Source organism: Lacerta agilis, chromosome 8 (assembly GCF_009819535.1).
Source record: "Lacerta agilis isolate rLacAgi1 chromosome 8, rLacAgi1.pri, whole genome shotgun sequence".
NCBI lineage: Eukaryota > Metazoa > Chordata > Lepidosauria > Squamata > Lacertidae > Lacerta > Lacerta agilis.
The window spans coordinates 68,020,541-68,040,681 of NC_046319.1; the positions used below are offsets into that span (position 1 = coordinate 68,020,541).

Below are 20,141 nucleotides of genomic sequence, written 5' to 3' on the forward strand. Positions count from 1 at the left end.
ACACACACACACACACACACACACACACACACACACACACACACTTTTCTCCCCCCCCCCCCAGCCTACATCTAGTGTTCATTTATTGGATTTGCATACTGCCTGTCCACCAAGGCATCCAAGGGGATTTACCATTTTAAAACCCTAAAACGAATCCATTATATATCAAATGTAGAGCAACAACGTCCTCTCTGGCCAATGGGGAGCTGGGGGCATGCGTGCTTTGTGGCCTAGGCTCCCTTGCTTCTTCCCTCCCTCAGGGCAGGCGGGTCTAACATTACCATTTCTGCATGTGTGAATACAACAACCAGTGGTTGAAAGCTTGTACATTTCACAGAACGCCGGGATTGGTCGTGTCTTCTTGTTCAAATGTACACTGAGTGTTGGGGCCAAGCTTGCTGCTGTGCAATGCATCTCACCTATATTGAAATAACTTTGCTGGGCTTTGGTCTGTTCCTGAGCACGATTCAAAGTGGTGGTGGCTTAACCGAGGAAGCTGGACTGAGGAATCTGTGGCCCTCCAGTGGCCATTGGACTACAACTCCCACCAGCCTCAGCCGGCATGACCGATGCTAAGGAATGTTGGGAGTTGTAATCCAACCCTGCTGGTAGAGCATGAGACTCTAATCTGAGGGTTGTGGCTTTGAGCTCCACGTTGGGCGAAAGATTCTTGCATTGCAGGGGGTTAGACGAGATGACCCTCGTAGTCCCACCCAACTCTACAATTCTATGATTCACTGAACATCTGGAGGGCCACAGGCTCCCCATGCCTAGTATGCTGAGATAGTCCTCTGGTTGATATGGTCACAAAGTCCTGAGCCAGCCCAGATAAGGCAGGCTTGGTGTGGCGGTTGAAGTCCCCAAGCACAATCGACTGTGGGTTCACCAGCACCCCTCATGCAGGGGGGGATATTGGGCAGTAACAGGGACGCGTGTGGAGCTGTGGTCTAAACCACTGAGCCTCTTGGGCTTGCTGATCAGAAGGTTGGCTGTTCGAATCCCCGTGATGGAGTGAGCTCCTGTTGCTCTGTCCCAGTTCCTGCCAACCTAGCAGTTCGAAAGCACGCCAGTGCAAGCAGATAAATAGGTACCGCTGCAGCAGAAAGGTAAACTGTTTTCATGTGCTCTGGCACTCGTCACAGTGTCCCATTGGGCCAGAAGCAGTTTAGTCATGCTGGTCACATGACCTGGAAAGCTGTCTGTGGACAAACGCCGGCTCCCTCAGCCTGAAAGCGAGATGAGCGCCTCACCCCATAGTTGCCTTTGACTGGACTTTAACTGTCCAGGGGTCCTTTACCTTTTACCTTTTTTACTGGGCAGTGGGGGCTATTGTTTCATGTCTGTGACCCTAATCCTAACCCTAACACTCAGAACAACCCCTAAAACTTGACATTAGTTTCTCAGTGAAAAATAACGAAGAAATAAAGGAGAAGGATGAAGTTACAATGAATAACAGTGACAACCAGTGTTTTTGCACCACCAAGCGCTTGGGAGAGATTTGGCCTTCCCAGTTTGGCCACTGAGGTTTTGGTAATACACACTAGGTCAGTCCTGTCACCCGCAATTAAATCATGGAGGAGCCTGCTTTTATTACGGACTGACTTGTCGTTTGGCAACAGCAGCACTAGGTGAAAAGACAAGTCAGCCTGGCAATCCAGATTGTGATGGACGAAGGGAGGGTGCTGGATGTTTCGCCAGGCTTACCAAGATAGATCTCAGACTCGCTGTCCTACTTTTGATCCCCTTCCTCTGCTTGTCTAGTTCTTGCCAACACTCGGCAAAGTCTCACCTTGGAGTACACGGCAGACTCCTGGCGTTGCCCATCTCGGTACCAGCTGATTTCGGCAGCTGGCTTGGCCCCGGCAGCACGGCACGACAAGTTGTAGGGGATGTTGGATATCACATGCACGATGGGACCGTTCTGGATCTCCGGGTCATTGGGAGGGACTTGGAAGAAGAGACATGGAGAAGATAGGTTAGCTGTGTTATCTGGTAAGGGGGCACTACCAGGTGCAAGAGCTTTGGGCCACACAAGCTTCTCCAGGAAAAAACAACAACACTCTGGGCAGGGCAGAAGCAGCAGGAGAGAGTTTCCATCCGAGCCAGATTTTGTGAAGAGGGAGAAGTGAAGCACTTAATTGTTTACTGCAAAACAGCCAGCAGCTTCCTGCCAGCATATTTTCTGGCTGGCCCCCATTCTTCAGGGGATACGCAGCAAAACCAGCTTATCAAGTATGTGGGTCCTTTATCCAGGAAACCATTAGCTGAGGTCTACAGAGGGAGCAGCACTACCAGGTGTAAGCAGAGCCAGATAGGATTGCAGCAAAGTCTTGGCTGCAGTAGTTGGTCCTTGGGTGCATCTTTAATATAGGGCTGGGGTGGGCTGCTGAACGCAGCTGGTGGGCTGGATCCTTACCTGCCCACACCTGTGACAAGCCAACTTTGACAGGTGGAAAGTCCTTCCCATCAGCTGCTTGCCAGGTCCTTTAAATGTGAGATGATGGGGATAGAACCAGGAACTATGCATGCGAAGCATGAGCTTGTCCGCAAAGCTGGCATTAAAATGGCACTGAGATCTAGGCCTCTGACAGCAGCGAAGGGGTGTAGCTCAGTGGTAGGACACCTGCTTTGAATGCAGAAGGTCCCAGGTTCAACCCCCAGCATCTCTAGGTGGGCACATTGGTGGTAATGGGACAGATGCATGCCAACTCTTCACTGCACATAGGAGAGTGAGCCAGAGTAAAAGTATATTTCTGATTCAGCCAAGACACAGGAAGGTGTGCTACAAAAGCAGTGAGTCAGGAATTCCTAACTGGTGGAGAGATGTCTTGAGTTCCCCATAGGGATGGGGAAGAAATTCAATTCATCTCACACATAAAGGCAAAGCTAGCTAATTTGCAGTTTCCAAAAGAGCCCATGAACTGAGCTACAGCAGCCCTTTAAAATTCATACAGCTCTGAATTTTGCAATGCAGTCAAGCCATGCGTACAAAAAAGCCTAGATTAGGGTAAAGCATGCTTATGAATGGATATGAAAGCATTGTACTAAAATGCATTATATGAAGGGACCTTGCTTGCAGAAATGTGTATATTTGTCAAAACCGCAGCTGTTAGGAGAAATCCACACTGAACTTGGTGAATTTTCACGAGGGCGGGGTTTTTGTTTTTGGCAAAAAATAATAATCTCAAATTGCTGCAGAAATGTGGGGAGCTAAATTCCAGACTGGGGGAAATGAGAGAAACTGCGAATGACCCATTTGTTCACCGCTACTTCCCAGCAACTAAAAGAGTACAGGATTTGGCCTAGGCAGCGGCGCAGCTAGCTGCTTGGACACCCGGGACGGCATGAGCACCCTGCCTGTGAATGCCACACAAAGGGGGCATGGCGAGGTGCCTGTGGGGTGAGGCAGGGCACACCGGAATCCCAGTACCCTAGCCATGTTCCACTCTGGCACCCTGCAGGCCCGTGTTGCTTTTTCGGGCAGAGTGGAGCCTGCCGGTGCCCGAGCTGCCGCATCACTCCCAGGAGAGACATGTGGCTTGAGCACGCTGCAGGCCCCGTGGTAAGTGCCACCTCCATGATGTGGCGCCCAGTGCCCCCCACTCCCCTAGCTACGCCTCTGGGCCTGGGCCTGGAATGGAAAGGCCCCTGTGGCTGTGTGCTGATGGGCTGTCACAACAATGTATCCTCCAGCTCCATTTATGCTGCCAAGAAACATTGATAGATTAGCAGAAAAGCCAGAAGGCTTTGCCAGTATGAGATCCAAGAAGCCAGAACTGGATGCAGGAATTTTTGACTCTCGTTATATATTAACCAGGATTGTCTTCTCCCTGGTCCTGAATGGGGTAACTGTGCCCCTGAGGGACCAGGTGAGCAGCATGGGAGTCATTTTGGACTCACATCTGTCCATGGAGACACAGGTCAGTTCTGTATCCAGGGCAGCTGTCTACCAGCTTCATCTGGTATGCAGGCTGAGACCCTACCTGCCCGCAGACTATCTCGCCAGAGTAGTGCATGCTCTAGTTATCTCCTGCTTGGATACTACTGCAATGAATTCTACGTGGGGATACCTTTGAAGGGGATCCGGAAACTACAACTAATCCAGAATGCGGCAGGTAGACTGGTGACTGGGAGTGGTTGCCAAGACCTCATAACACCAGTCCTGAAAGACCTACATTGGCTTCCAGTATGTTTTTGAGCACAATTCAAAGTGTTGGTGCTGACCATTAAAGCCCTAAACGGCCTTGGCCCAGTATACTTGAAGGAGCATCTCCACCCCATTGTTCAGCCCAGACACCAAGATCCAGCTCCGAGGGCCTTCTGGCGGTTCCTTCACTGCAACGTTACAGGGAACCAGACAGAGGGCCTTCTCGGTAGTGGCGCCCACGCTGTGGAACGCCCTCCCACCAGATGTCAAGGAAATAACTATCTGACTTTTAGAAGACATCTGAAGGCAGCCCTGTTTAGGGAAGTTTTTTATGTTTGATGTTGTATTGTGTTTTTAATATTTTGTTGGAAGCCATCCAGAGTGCCTGGGGAAACCCAGCCAGATGGGGTATAAATAATAAATCATTATCATTATTGGGGAAAGAAAGAACGGTTTTGAAAAACTGGATTTTAAGCACTCTCGAGCCTAAGCAACTCTGGTCAAACATGGGACCGCCTCGAAAAGAGGGTGAAGTGGGAGAATCGTGTCAGTGTCCAAGGAACGAAGGGGGGGGGGAGAGAACTCACTGAGTACGGTCAGCTTGGCCCTCTGTGAACGCAGGGCAGCCTGAGTGGCCTGGCATTCATAGATGGCATCATCATCCAGTTCGGCGTAGTCAATCTTCAGGTTATGCTGCCCAGCAGATGCATCTCCAACAATGGAGTAGCGTGACCAGCCTGCAGTGAGGAGAAAAGCAGGTTGTCACGTCAGGTAAGTTTGCAGAACCCAGAATGGAAAGAGGCACCCGCAGCGCCCCCTGGAGTCGTACAGGTTTACTACAGCTACTAATCGCTACTGCACCCACTTCCCTCCCAGTACCACAGCGAACATACCTGGCAGGTCTCTTTCTCCCCCCAAGGCCAGCCCGTCCTTGGTCCATTGCACCATGCCTCGGTAGCCCATCACCACGCAAGCCAGCGTCACCGACTGTCCGGACACAATCACCTGGTCCATGGGCTGTTGGAAGAAATAGGCCGCCAACCCTGGGGAGCAAAGAACAATGGCACCAAGGTGGTTAAGGTCAAGCAATTAGGGAGAGATTCAGAGTTCAGTTTGCATTTAAAGATGAACCTCCCACACTTGCACTTTCTGAAACAGTACGTGAGCCAAAACACAGCCTTCCGTCAAGACCTGAGCTCCTCCGAATCTTGTGACACGGTTCTCCAGCCAAGAAACGTGTGCAAAAACGCATGTAGGAGGTTACAGGTAGGTAGCCATGTTGGTCTGCCATAGTAATAATAATAAAAAAATTCCTTCCAGTAGCACCTTAGAGACCAACTAAGTTTGTTCTTGGTATGAACACGAAAGCTCATACCAAGAAAAAAACTTAGTTGGTCTCTAAGGTGCTACTGGAATGAATTTTTTTATTTTTTATTTTGTTTTGCATGTATGAGGGTAACGCGTGCTTACAAGGGCACAGAGGAGTGAAAACTGCGTGGAAAAATGTGTCAGGGTTGGGGAGATTGCTCTGCAAACGTGTGTACGTCAGGCAAAATTGTACATTAAAATGGGCATATTAGGAGAAATTCACCCCCAACACACACACACACACACACACACACACACACACACACACACACTGATGTGGAAAGGCAGAGAATGGAAGAAGGGGAAATGGAGAGAAGCTGAAATCAACAGAATTGCACATCCCTACTAGTGATGTGGGAGATCTGTGCCACTTTACCCTCCTCCCTGGGGAAAAACCTGTACCCCAGCTGAGGTGAGTGCATGTCCCAATAATATTCCTCCTCCTGTTGGTAAATTCTTCCATCTCTTTCCTTTTGTGGGAGAAGCAGCAAAAACCACAAATGCACTGAGGAGACCTGGGAGGAGTGAGAGGGGGGGTTTGCGAAGCAGGAGAGCAGGGAGGGAAAGCTGATAGAGGAGAGTTTCAATTTTTTGAGGCGCCGCAGGAGCCCCCGGGTCCCTGGCACTGCCTTATCTCCGCACCACAGACTGCTGAGGTGCTGGTTTGGTGTGCTCTGCACATGCCCTTCAGCCAAGGAAGCCTCTGTTTCCACTCTGTGTTCCCACCGTCAAACAGCTTTCTTTTGCTCTCCCTTCCCCTGGCTCTAGGCAAATGCATTAAAAGAAACTTTAGAGATGGTGTGTGTGTGTGGACACACACACACACACACACACACACACACACGTGCGCAAGCAAGTAAATCACTGCGCCCTCTGGGGTCCTATATTTGCTTTGGGTGGAGGAAGGATCTGGGGGTCAGTAAGAATGCAGGAAACACCCAGATTATGTGGGAATAAATCAGTATATCCCATTATACTGTCAATCCCAATAAAACAATGTAGGTTTTTCTTTATTGCCTGCTTTACAGTTGTTTTTCATTTGCAATGAATGTATTAGGAGGATATTTTGTTTAGCTGTTATGTATGTTGCTTGGAAATGTGGAATTTCCGTTGTATTGCTTGTAGTTCTTCATGTGCAATGGTTTATTCTGACATCCTGTTCAGCAGTTAACTATAATGTTCTGTAATGTAGGGTTTTTAAAGGGTGGGGTACCCCATTTAATCTTTGTTTATTATGTTATGAGGCTGTGTAGGCACTATACCTTTAAGGCACATTTAGAACAAATTCTTTCCCTCAGAGAATTCTGGGCACTGTAGTTGACTCTTCACGGAGCTACAATTTCCAGAAACCGTTAAGAAACTACAGTGCCCAGAATTCTTTGAGGGAAAGAGTGGTGCTTTAAAGGCATAGTGCATACACATTGTCATATCAAAATAAAAAATAAAAAAATTCCTTCCAGTAACACCTTAGAGACCAACTAAGTTTGTTCTTGGTATGAGCTTTCGTGTGCATGCACACTTCTTCAGATATCTGGTATCTGAAGAAGTGTGCATGCACATGAAAGCTCATACCAAGAACAAACTTAGTTGGTCTCTAAGGTGTTACTGGAAGGATTTTTTAAAATTTTTCAATTTTAAATTTTGTTTTGACTATGGCAGACCAACATGGCTACCTACCTGTAACATTGTCAGATGTGTGCTTGGGGTTGTAATTAATCACACTTAAGAGTAAACCCACTGAATGTAATGGACATGACTAACTTGGATCCATTCGTTTTAATGGATTTCTCGAGTAAAACATGGATACAATCCCAGTGGTGAAGCTACCTGCTCCAGCAGCGTACATCTGGGGCATACCCAAGGGGCGTGACGCGCTGCCATGGGGGGCATGGCACGTGTCAGGGGGGTGCGCAACAAGCGGCGCGCATCACGGGGCATGCGCGGTAAGCGGCCTGGGGGTGCATGGGTGGCCACGATGTCCCCGCCCCCACCTTTGTCCACCAGTGTACAATCCTTACCCTTTCAACCAGTATATAAACTGTTTAAACAAAGAAACAAAACAGTCCCCTTGCATTTATTTTGCTATTTTGTTTATTTGAGGAATTTATACTCCATGCTTCAATAAAATTCCCAGAGCAGCTTTGCATAGGACCAAGGACTGTTTTTCCACCTGTGCATATCCTTTAAAATCCAGAACATGTTCCTGCAGCCAGAGTGTCATGTCTCATCAGGGGCTATTACGCAAATGGATTTCAAGGATCGTACATGTGCCTAGGCAGCCGTGGATGGTCTCCACTCCCTGCCTGTGCGCAGACAGTGGAACAGATCCATGCTGCTGCCCCAGAGACCACGGGCTCCTCCAGGGGACCTGAAGACTCAGCTTTCACCTTCATTTGCTTGCGCAAAGCTTATGCAAAGCGTAGGCGGTGCATAGTCTTTTTATCGCGCATTCGTTCCAATCCATTGGCAGGGAAGTTGTACGACAATGAACTTTCATCCTGATTTGCTGGTACGGTGTTCATCATATGCACATACCACCCTCCCCAGTGCATTTCCCCAACACTTTCCTAACAGCAAATTTTAATATATCTATATCTATCTATCTATCTATCTATCTATCTATCTATCATAAAAGTGGATTTGTTGCAGTAGGGCAACAGAGCACTTTAATCCAGAAAACAAAGATTTCCAGAACACGCTTCAATCTCCTCTGCAAAATTCTAGCATTCTGGAGGTGACCCATGTGTCTGTGATGTGAAATTTGGATCTCTTGCAGAGCTCCCCCCCCCAATTGTTAATTAGCAACCAGCTATATAGAGAAATGGAATTGTAGAGTTGGAAGGGACCAACCCCCTGCAATGCAGGATACTTTTGCCCAGCCTGGGGCTTGAACTCACAACCCTGAGATTAAGAGTCTCATGCTTTACCGACTGAACTATCCCATTGGTCTATCTAGCTCAGCATTCTCTACACTGACTGATGCAGCTCTCCAAGGTTTCAGGCAGGGCACATTCGCAGCCCAACCTGGAGATGCCAAGGACTGAGACCAGTTTACTATCATGGTTTGAAATGTTACAAAGATTTGTGTGTGTATTTATAAAAATAAATAAAAATGCCCCCAGTGTAAGGGATTATTTATCTCTCTTCAGTTTGGACTACACTTTCAATTTTGATGTTGGTGGGTAGATGACTTCTTTCTTCTTCGGTTGGATCCAGATTAAGTTGGGTGAACTTGTTTCCCTTTGGAATCAATGAGGTGACTTAAGCCAGGGTTAGCCACCTTGGGGTGGCTGTTGGCAGGATCCCTGCATTACAGGGGATTGGACTGGATGAGCCTTGTGGTCCGCTCCAGCTCTACAAACCTATGATTCCTCCTCCTTAGAATGGCCCAAGTGGAACTCAGCAGGGAGGAGGATGGGGACAAACCTAGAATTAGTTGCTCTAGCTCCCCCTACTGATGACCTCCCTGCCTTGCGCACTCCCTGTCCCTCTTGGGTACCAGCTGCCCCTGCTTCACCAGAAGGTCTCAGGGAGTATCACAGCATATAAAAATGCAGTTAAAACAGCAAAAGCAACACCAACCTGTCCATAACCCCAAAATCAATAATCCATGCAACACATCGCCGGGCAGATGCCAAAATCAATTCTCCGGTTTTCAACGGCCAGGGTAAAGAGGTGAATGGTATCATGTCTTGCTGGAACCACCACTGGTCAGATTGTGGATGGCAGGAGAGCAGTGGGCAGGAAGATGCTTGTGGGTAGTTCAAGGTGTGCCACACCACCTCCCCAGCCTCCCTGAAGTTACCCTCAGCTGCGGTGGAGGATACTAGGTGGCTTTTAGATAGAGCCAATGTGGGGTAGTGGTGAAAGTGCTGGGCTAGGACCTGGGCGAGAACAGGGTTCAAATCCCCACTTGGCCATAAGGCTCACTTGGGCCACTCTAAGGCTGCGTACACCTGAGACCTTTACCTTCGAAGCACTTCCTTTCTCTGAAAGAAATCTGGGCATTGTCGTATGCCCCTCACAGAGTTACGGTTCCCAGCAACAAACTGCAGTGGCCAAAATTCTTTGAGGGAAATAATGGGCTTCAAATGGGCTTCGAAAGTGCAGTGTGTACAGGGGCGCAAGTTTCTCCGCTTATCCTACCTCACAAGCTTGTTGTGAAGGTAACAACGGAGAGCAGAAGAACTAGGCATGCTGCCTTGAACTCCTTGGAGGAAAGGCAGGATGGAAACATTGCAACCAGTAAACAATAAAATGGGATTATACAAATGCACAGAGGACAAAGATCTCAACATTTTACCTCTAGAGCTATTGCCCTCGTGTCCTGATTGCAGCCTTCCCATAGGCATATGAAAACAGCAAGAAAAAGAGGCAAGACTAGATGGTCTGATCCTTTGGTCCAATGCAGCAGGGCCTCTGCTTATTGTTCCTATGCTATCCCACTTACGTATGGGGGGGTATCCTTTTTCACAACTCTCTGTGTGTAAAGATCCCCAAAGGGGATTTGCTAGGTTTGCTTGCTGAGGATGTCATGCTCTGTTGAATAGCTCGTGGTTTCCTGCTCAATTGACCATTAAAGAAACAAGAGATGCTTAAATAGATATTTTAGAGAAGTTTCCCCAGAGACTGCTGATCCATATAAAGCTCACTTGCTTACTGCAGAGTGAATTTGTAGATCAGGCCTATCCAGAAGCCAGGAGGACTGATCATTCATTAGTCTGGGGACAGATGAGAAAAACCTAACACTTGCTTGTCTGTAGAAAATGCATTTCAAGCCGGTGTTCTTTCGAGAGACATTGCTGTCCTCAGATTAATCTCGAGAGAGAGAGAGAGAGAGAGAGAGAGAGAGAGAGAGAGAGAGAGAGAAGAGCTTGCTCAGGGGACAAACTGTGGGACCTTGGAACAGCTTGCCTCAGGACATAGTGGACGAGAGGTTTTTAAGCAGAGGCTGAATGGCCAAATGTCAGGGGTGCCATGTCAGCGGACTTCCTGCATCAATTGTGGGTTGGGAAAACAGTGCTCTGATTCTTCTTCCTGTGTGTGATAGCTCAGTTGGTTAGAGCATGGTGCTCATAACACCAAGGTTGCAGGTTTGATCCCTGTACGGGGTAGTGGAATATTCCTGCATTGCAGGGTGGTTGGACTAGAAGATTCTTAGGGGTCCCTTTCCAAGTCTACAATTCTAGGACTCTAATGTTGGGTCCACACCATGCATCCTGACAATTATCAGCTTGAGGTAACCGCTGCCAGTCAGTGTGGGCAACTACGTGGGGCTACCTTTGAAGGTGACTCGGAAACTGCAATTAATCCAGAATGCGGCAGCTAGACTGGTGACTGGGAGTGGCCACTGAGACTATATAACACCAGTCCTGAAAGACCTACAGTAGCTTCCAGTACGTTTCTGAGCACAATTCAAAGTGTTGGTGTTGAACGTTAAAGCCCTAAATGGCCTCAGCCCAGTATACCTGAAGGAGTGTCTCCACCGCCATCGTTCAGCCCTGACACTGAGGTCCAGCTCTGAGGGCCTTCTGGTGGTTCCCTCACTGCGATAAGTGAAGTTACAGGGAACCAGGCAGAGGGCTTTCTTGGTAGTGGCGCCTGCCCTGTGGAACGCCTTCCCATCAGATGGTCCAGAAATAAGCAACTATCTTACTTTTAAAAGACACCTGAAGGCAGCCCTGTTTAGGGACGTTTTTAATGTTTAATGCTGTATTGTGTTTTTAACATTCGGTTGTTGTTGTTGTTGTTGTTGTTGTTGTTGTTGTGAGCATGGTGAGCCCATGACCTGACTCTGCATAAGGCAGCTTCTTATCTTCCCATGGCTGCAACATCCTGGTGTGGTTCAGACACTATAAAACAGATCCTTACTATTGCTAGAGGTAACATTCAACACATTCACCCATTTGTAAGAATTACACATATACTGCAGTTTCACTTAAAAACCACACAAAGCAGATACGCGCTGTAATAGGAGTGCACCCCACCTGTACCCCACCTGCACCCCACTATCACCCCAATGAACAGAGAGGGGACCCACAGAACCCAGGTCCAAGGCAAGGCCACCTGGAGGGAGAGAGAGCCATGTTGATCCATTTCTTTCCAGAAGCAGAAGGGCAGGTTGGGGGGGGGGAACGGACAGCGACAATCCTGATGTTCAGATGCAAAACTGACCGCTCATTATCTGATCACATCTCCGCACCCCACCCATGCCTATCGCCTGCAGCTGGACTAGCCTCTCCACCCAGCCTCTTGACCATTTGCATAATCTAAACCCATCAGCCAGACCCGCGCCACCCGTTGGGTCTACTACCAAAGCAGCAAGAAATAAACATTGAGATGTCAACTATAAACAAGGACAACCACCTTTATTCATAACAAAAGCATGGACATTTGCAATTCAGGAAATTCCAATCGCCGGCTCCACCCTGCATACAGAGATATACAGGACTGTTATCTAGTCAAAGGATGGACAGGAAAAAGCACTCAACCACCATTGTCAAATCCAATCACACAGTAAAATGTGCTTACCTTATGTAAAATCCCTTTTTCCCGCTCTTTTCGTGTCATTGACTTGTATGGAAACGGAAATGTATATAAGTCTCCTTGTACCATAAGTCGGGGTTCTCTGTTCGTCTGGGGAACCTCTGTTGCAACAGATCTTGGAATAAATGGGAAGGCTACGCTTTGCTTTTTCAGCTACGGTTCGTCTCTGTCATTTCAGCATAAGTGGGAGGCTCTGCAAATTACAGGGTCTTCCCCAGGGTAAAAATTCCGGAACTCCCCCTTGGGAAACGGGCCCTATTTTCTCCTTATTATAGTTTTAATTGGCTTACAACAATTGGCAACCACGAAGGTGTGGGAATGTTGAGGGATGTGGGAGAGGATATATTGTTTTAGATATCCTATCCCAACTTGCGTTTACAAGCTCGATAATATCAGCAGAGCTAACATTCCCTTTTTACTTCATATGCGCAGCAGATAGTTTGCATAGACTCGCTAGAGTCATTAAAAATATTGTCCTGGTGTCTTCCCCTTTTTATCCCTCTTTCAATAAGACACTTCACAGTGTTTGGTAAAGTGTATAACGTTTACTTACAAGTAATCATCATCTAGTCACATAAGGATCCTAGAGGCAGGCTTAAAAGTTACTAAATAACATACATATGGTGACTTTCTCCTTTTGAGAGAAAGTCCCTCTTTTTACTTTTGGCCTAGTGCCAACGGTGCATTTTAATAATGCTGCTTTTAAACTGTCCTAGAGATAGACACGACAACTGACCAGCGACATGGAGACTCGGCATATACACACTACAGTTGGAAGCTCCCAACTGTAGAGTTCACCCCCAACTGTAGAGTTCCATATAAGGAAGTTGGGTTTGACTGCCCCTGTCCTTTTACATCCCACATACCCCTTCTCAGGCAAATTCAACTTTATTCAACCACCCAGAGTCCCAGCTTGACTCGTAGATTCTGGAAACTCTCTCTAGGCAAGGGTTTTGTCAGGATGTCCGCAGCCATCTCATTGGTGCAGCAGTACGACAGTTCCACAAGTCCATCCTGAACTGCCTGACGTATAAAATGGTATCTCACACCTATATGTTTTGTCCTGGCAAGGAACCTTTCACTTTGTGTCAGTTTTATGCAACTCTGATTGTCCTCCAGCAAACTGACAGCTTGCTTTCTCACCAAACCAAAGTCCTTGATGAGTTCATCGAGCCAGGCAATCTCTCGGCACGCTTCCGATGCAGAAATATATTCAGCTTCTGTGGAAGATAATGCTACACAGTTCTGTTTATAACTGCCCCATACAACAGGTCCATCCCCAAACATAAAAACATAACCACTTGTTGATTTATAGTCAGCATTATCCCCAGCCCAATCAGCATCAGTGTACCCAATTAACTTAGGATTTCTGACAGCTGGTAGCCTTAATTTACAGTTCACTGTACCCTTCAGATAACGCACCACCCTCTTCACACCAGCCCAATCATGCTCAGTGGGAGAACTCACTTTCCTGCTAAGAATCCCCACTGCATTGGCTATGTCAGGTCTACATGTGGTAACTAAATACAAAAGTTTACCAATTACCGACCTATATTCACTGTTATCTGGCAACAGCTTCGAATCCTGCTGATTCTTCAGAAAGTCTGTGGCCATGGGCGTTGCAACTGGGTTTGCGTCTTGCATCTGCATGCATTCAATCAGTTCATTTATTTTCTGTCGCTGGCTGAGAAGGAACGATCCGTCTTCCTCTCTTTCCACCTGGATTCCTAGGTAGTACTTGACATCTCCTAGTTCTTTGACTCCCACCTCTTTGCTGAGGTGTTTCACAATCTGCACATATTCTCTGTTATTTGATGTCGCGATAATCAAGTCATCAACAAAAGCCAAAATATATGAGAATTGTCCATTATCTGACTTACTGTACAAGCATTTGTCAGCGTTTCCTTGCTTGTAGCCAAGTTGCGTTAACATTTTGTGCAATTTCTGGTTCCAGGCTCTAGCAGCCTGTCTCAAACCATACAGTCCCTTCTGCAACTTGCACACTAAATGTTCCTCATGTGGTTTCACAAAACCTTTGGGTTGTCTCATATAAATTTCCTCGGAAATCTGTCCATGCAAAAACGCAGTGGCAATATCGATGTGCTTTACATTCAGCTGCTTGGATGCTGCAATGCTTAAAAGCATTCTCACGCTACTGTATCTTACAGTTGGTGCAAACGTTTCATCATAATCTTCACCATATTTCTGTGAAAATCCTTGTGCCACAAGTCTAGCTTTGTAGCGTTGAACTTCCCCTTCTGACCCCTTCTTAATCTTGAAAACCCATTTACAGCCAATGGCTTTCTTACCCGGAGGTAGTTCCGTGAGGGTCCAAGTCTTGTTTTGATGCAATGCATCCATTTCGTCCTGCATGGCTTTCCTCCAGAGATTAGCTTCCTTAGGTGGCATTTTCTGTATCTCTTCCCATGTGGAAGGTTCCTGTGGAGATGCCGACCCTGCAAAATAGGACAGCCGTGGTGCTGGAACACCCCTGTTGGTTCTGGATGAGCGTCTGATCTCTGGTTCTGGAACCGCATCAACATCCTCATCCTCCTCCAATGGTGGCATGTCTAAGTCGTCCTCTTCATCTCTGAAGCCAGTAGGAATTTGATCCTCTGCATGTTCTGGTGCATTCCCTGTAGGGGGTGCTATGACATTAGAACGCAGATTAGCACTTCTTGGGGTTTCAGAAGGAAAGTCAATAAGTTCTTGAGTCCATTCTGACTCCTTGGAACAGTCAATAACTGTATTCTTTGTGTTAACCATCGCATGCTCATCAAAATAAATTGCATGGTGCGCACTGGTTTTGCCACTTTTTAAGTCCAATACTCTGTAGCCTTTCCCTCCAGATGCATATCCAACAAAGACACCTGCTTGTGCTCTGGAGTCTAGCTTCTGTCTGTGTTCTTTGGGCACGTGATAGTAGCACAGACTTCCAAACACACGAATGTGTGACAAATTAGGCACTTTGCCATGCCAAAGTTCAAATGGTGTGCGCTCTGCTCCTTTTGTTGGCAATCTATTCTGCAAATAAACTGCTGTGTCAGCTGCATTTCCCCACAGCTTCTGTGGCAAGGATGCTTCCTTTAGCATGCACCTTGTCATTTCCATAATGGATCTAAATTTTCTCTCTGCAATGGAGTTCTGCTGTGGCGTGAAAGCGATTGTAGTTACGTGTACAATTCCTTCCTTGGCCATGAGAGTCTGCATTTCACGTGAGCAGTACTCACCTCCATTGTCAGTCATCAACACAGCTGGAGCGCGTTGGAACTTGTTTCTGACCATGGCAATGTATTCTTTGAACATTTCCACTGTTTCACTTTTCTCTCTGATGAAATATGCAACACAATATCTTGAAAAATCATCAATAAAAATTAGAATATACTTGTTGTTGCCAAGTGATGGAACATTAATTGGACCACATAGATCCGAATATATGATATCAAGCACTTTAGTGCTTCTTTGTTCTGCACAACGTGGAAAAGAAGGTTTCACAGCCTTCTCAGTAATGCAGCTTATGCATTTTGTCAGAGCCTCTTTGCTTTCTTTTACCTGTAAACCTCTTACAAGATCACCTTTTTGTAGGTTCATAATGGTGGTGGTGTCTCTGTGTCCTAGTCTCCTATGCCATAGTTGCATATCAGCTTCATCTTTCTGGCTAGAATGCGCGACGTTTGCAGACTGGGTCTCTGAAATATCAATCTCATAAACACCATTAATTAATTTTGCTTGAATATACAGTTCACCATCTTTAGTCACATTACACTCTCCATTTCCAAATGTGATTTGGAAACCTTTCTTGTCCAAACTGGACACACTGAGTAAATTGCAACTTAGTTCTGGAACGTACAAAACTTTAAGCACTTTGGTCTTAACAGGTTCATTGTTTATATTGAATTTCAAGTCCATGGAACCTGCACCTTTTGCTTTAATAACTCTGCCATCTGCTATCTCTATTTCAGATTCTTCATCTTCATTTATCGCATTAAAATTTTCTCTTTTAAATGAATAATGTGAACTGGCTCCTGAATCTAAAATCCACATATTACGTTTATTTTCACGGTTATGAACAGCTAAATTCCTTTCTTGAAGTAGCATAGTGCGTTCAAATTTCCCCTTCTTTTGCCATTTTGGCTGAGAGGTTTGGGAATTCTTTGCTTTAGGAGGAGCTTTACAGTTCCTAGAAATATGGCCTTCCTTGTTGCAATTGTAGCAAATTATTTTCTTGGGCATTTCTCTGGACTTTGTAAATTGCCTGGACGCATAATTACTGTCCTTGCTTCTTGCATTTCTTACTGGAGACTCTGCTCTCTCTCTACACTCTTCTCTTAAATGACTGGTCAGGTCTTTGAAAGTTAGACCTTCTCTATGGTCCATTAGACTGACAAATGGATCAAAACACGGTCCTAGGGATGCTAGCAAAAATGATACCTTTGTTTCTTCATCAAAAGGCTTAGGAGTGAGGTCAATCTTTTGAATAATTTCAGTAAATTTGCTGATGTGCGCTGTGAATTCTCCTTTAGAATTCATTCTCAATCTGGTTAATTTATACATCAAGCTTCTGTAGGAGTTCCTGGAAGATTCTCCATACATGCGTTCAATGTCTTTTAGGATCTGAGATGCATCATCTTTACTATTTATTAATGATAGATGCTCATTGCGAAGTGCACATAGAATTATATGCCTAGCTTCACTGTTCTTGCGCTTCCAAGCTGCTATCTTGGCTAAATCCTCTCTACTTGTGCCAGTAGGCATGGGATCTTCAACAGCCTCCAAAACATGCTTTGCATCTAGATATGCTATTAAGCGCTGCTTCCAGTGCATAAAATTATTCTCACTCAGCACAATCATCCCTAGTTTTGTATCACTATCAAAATTTGCACTAGCCATCTTAAAATCCAAAATTTTTGAAAAATGTTCAAAAATCTTAAAATGCAAAAATCTCTAAACAAATCTTCACTGCCTTGGATTACTGTGAACACTGAGGGAGGGGAGGGGTAGTTAATTCCCCTTTTCAGCACAATGGATGCTTTAGGCCTTGTGCTCACCAGGAAAATCCACTCAACTCAAAATTGCAATCCGATGCAATCCTTTAAAAATACACAAAAATATGCAATTCTGGGCCCGCTAACCCTTTGTGGGAATGTTGAGGGATGTGGGAGAGGATATATTGTTTTAGATATCCTATCCCAACTTGCGTTTACAAGCTCGATAATATCAGCAGAGCTAACATTCCCTTTTTACTTCATATGCGCAGCAGATAGTTTGCATAGACTCGCTAGAGTCATTAAAAATATTGTCCTGGTGTCTTCCCCTTTTTATCCCTCTTTCAATAAGACACTTCACAGTGTTTGGTAAAGTGTATAACGTTTACTTACAAGTAATCATCATCTAGTCACATAAGGATCCTAGAGGCAGGCTTAAAAGTTACTAAATAACATACATATGGTGACTTTCTCCTTTTGAGAGAAAGTCCCTCTTTTTACTTTTGGCCTAGTGCCAACGGTGCATTTTAATAATGCTGCTTTTAAACTGTCCTAGAGATAGACACGACAACTGACCAGCGACATGGAGACTCGGCATATACACACTACAGTTGGAAGCTCCCAACTGTAGAGTTCACCCCCAACTGTAGAGTTCCATATAAGGAAGTTGGGTTTGACTGCCCCTGTCCTTTTACATCCCACAGAAGGGACCCAAGTTTTCCGGAGATCTGAGGGTTCTGGGGACGAGGGAGCTCAGCGCGCACCCAGCTCTTTTGCAGGGAGAGCTTTCCCCCGCCCCAGGAACCAGGATCTCCGGCAGTAATTTGGAGTTCCAGCGGGACGCACCGAAGCAAAGCAACGCAACCGGGAAGGAAGTTTGTTTTTTGTTTTTCCTTTTTTTTCGTTAATTTGCAGGTTAAGAAACCCGGGAAGCCATCGAGAGAGTGCTAAGTGAGTATAAGGGACACGGTGTAAGGGGTGGATAAGTGACCGCAGCAACGAAAAATTCTGTTCTATCCCTTTTCTTTCCCTTCGCTCGGACTTTTGGTTAACAGCATAGCTGTAGGGCAGGGTGATAAAGCAGAACCAAAGTCCTGGGGTACAGTGCTCACGTCCAAAACGTGGCAACTGACCCGGTCCACTCTGACTCTCTTGTCAAAATTTACTATGTTTCCTCTTTAAATCTGATGGGCTGCTGTCAGGACGCAAGGTTGCCTTTTCCTTTCACAAAATCTATCCTGGGCTTACCGCTTCGGCATTGCACACGCAAGCGTTCGAAGGCAGGTAGTCCTTTTCCTTAGTTTGTAAGAGGCAGGAACGTTGCTGTCGGACCCTCAGCAATTATTATTGACACTAGTAAGGGGGGTCTCGAAGGTACTTGATCGCACCACAGCCTAGTAGCTAGAGGCCAACGGCTGGGCCACCTAGTAGTTAGCGCAAACGAACGGTAGGCAGATCACAGCCGGGGGCTGTGGGATCTAGAAGATCCGGGAGAAACGTGTCCCAGGATAGAGGGTTCTCCTAACCCGACTGCAGGATAAAAGGTCAGACCACACTTTTAGATAATGGGTGCACCCCAATCCAAGGAATTCCTTTCCCAGACTCCTGGTCAGAACAAAGCCCATCTGGCTTGGTCCTGGCTGGAACTCTGAGTCAGTTCTCTCCAATTTGTACTTTAAAATTGACATGACCAACTTATAAAATTGCAATTGGTACAGGATGAAGAAAAATGAAGGGTTGTAACTGTGGAAATGTTTGCTCAAACTTTGAAATTGGTCCTTTAAAGGAGGCTCATAAAACCACTTCATGTGGGACTTTCCCACTAACTTCGCTTAATGAAACAGGAAGTGAGCCAACTCCTTTATGGAAATATATGTTTACATGTTACATGTCTGTTATGTGTGTTGTCTGTTATACATGTGAGTCTGTTCCTTGTGTCTGTCATTTTGTTTTCCTTGTGTAACTTCAGTGAGTTTAAAAAGGCCAGAGAGAAACCCCCCCAAATATTATACAGTCTGAGAGCCTGTATGTTAGAGATCTTTGTTTTCCTTGAAGTAAATAAGAGAAGTAATCAAGGTTTAGAAAAGGAAGCTTGCTTAAATAATCTTATGTAAGTGATGGAATTTGTGTGTAAATGTTTTTTTGTTTTAAAGAGGCTGTAGAAAAGGGAGATTTGTAACTTTGAATTTTTATATAAAACTTTGAACTTGTGAACTCAGTGTTCAATACACAATTTTTTCTGCTGCAGAAGTCTAAAGTTTTACAAGATGAATTGCAGTGTCTGATTTTCATCAGCCTTAAGCCTTAAAAAAAAAAGGGTTTTCTTTGTTCTGTCTGAGCTTTTCCTTCCCCATCGAAAAGGGGGGGATTTTTTGCTAAAGGTACCCCCCATCTCACTTTCCTATGTATGGTTGTTTTAATTCTTAATTTGCTGCTAATACATTGGTTCATTAGGCTTCAAGAAAATTGTTCACTTTTACCTTCTAAAAAAAAAAAATCACTTCTATCAAATCTATTGCTGTTTTATTATTTGTAGGTGGTTATATCAACTCTTGAATTAGTATTCCTTATAAAAGACTATCTCCCTATCAAATCTTAGGAAAACCGTCTGTTCACTTGTATCTTAAAAAAATAATTCTCGAAGAACTTGCCATCTCTAGTCTAAGGAAAAATCCTCACTCAAATTATCTTAAAGTCTGCTAAAGGGTTCTGTATAAAGATGGTACTTTTCTTTTGCTTTTAGTACATGTGTACTTGCATGATAGTTGTGTCTGTACATAAGAATGTGTTTCTGGTAGTACAAATCTTGTGAACCTTGTATTTTAGGGGGTTGGACTAGATGACCTCAGGGTACATTTCAACTCCCACTTTATAACTATGTGGAAGGCCATGTGTCTGCAAGCATTGGAGGGTAATTTTTAAATCCTGGTGTGGTGGTGGGTTGAAATTCAACCCAGCTTTCAGAGTTGAGAGTAGAGTGCTGTGTTTTGTTTTATAAAAGGAGCGATTACCAATTCACCTATTTTAAGTTTTAAAGTTTAAGCACATACAAGAGCCTTGAAGAGCCATTTTCCCATACATGAGGGAGCAGAGAA

The 20,141-nt window shown here is 45.5% G+C and overlaps 1 protein-coding gene across 2 annotated transcripts in view; it reads right to left on the bottom strand.

Moving 5' to 3' along the window:
• KIRREL2 (kirre like nephrin family adhesion molecule 2) overlaps positions 1-20,141 on the bottom strand; it is a 70,362-nt gene that overhangs the window by 16,733 nt on the left and 33,488 nt on the right. For both annotated transcript variants that reach the window (XM_033158094.1, XM_033158093.1), the window contains exons 2-4: positions 5,041-5,190; positions 4,735-4,884; positions 1,790-1,947 (exon numbers count right to left, since the gene is read on the bottom strand). In XM_033158094.1, coding sequence (XP_033013985.1) covers positions 1,790-1,947; positions 4,735-4,884; positions 5,041-5,190 — 458 coding nt within the window. The remainder of the gene's footprint in view (positions 1-1,789; positions 1,948-4,734; positions 4,885-5,040; positions 5,191-20,141) is intronic.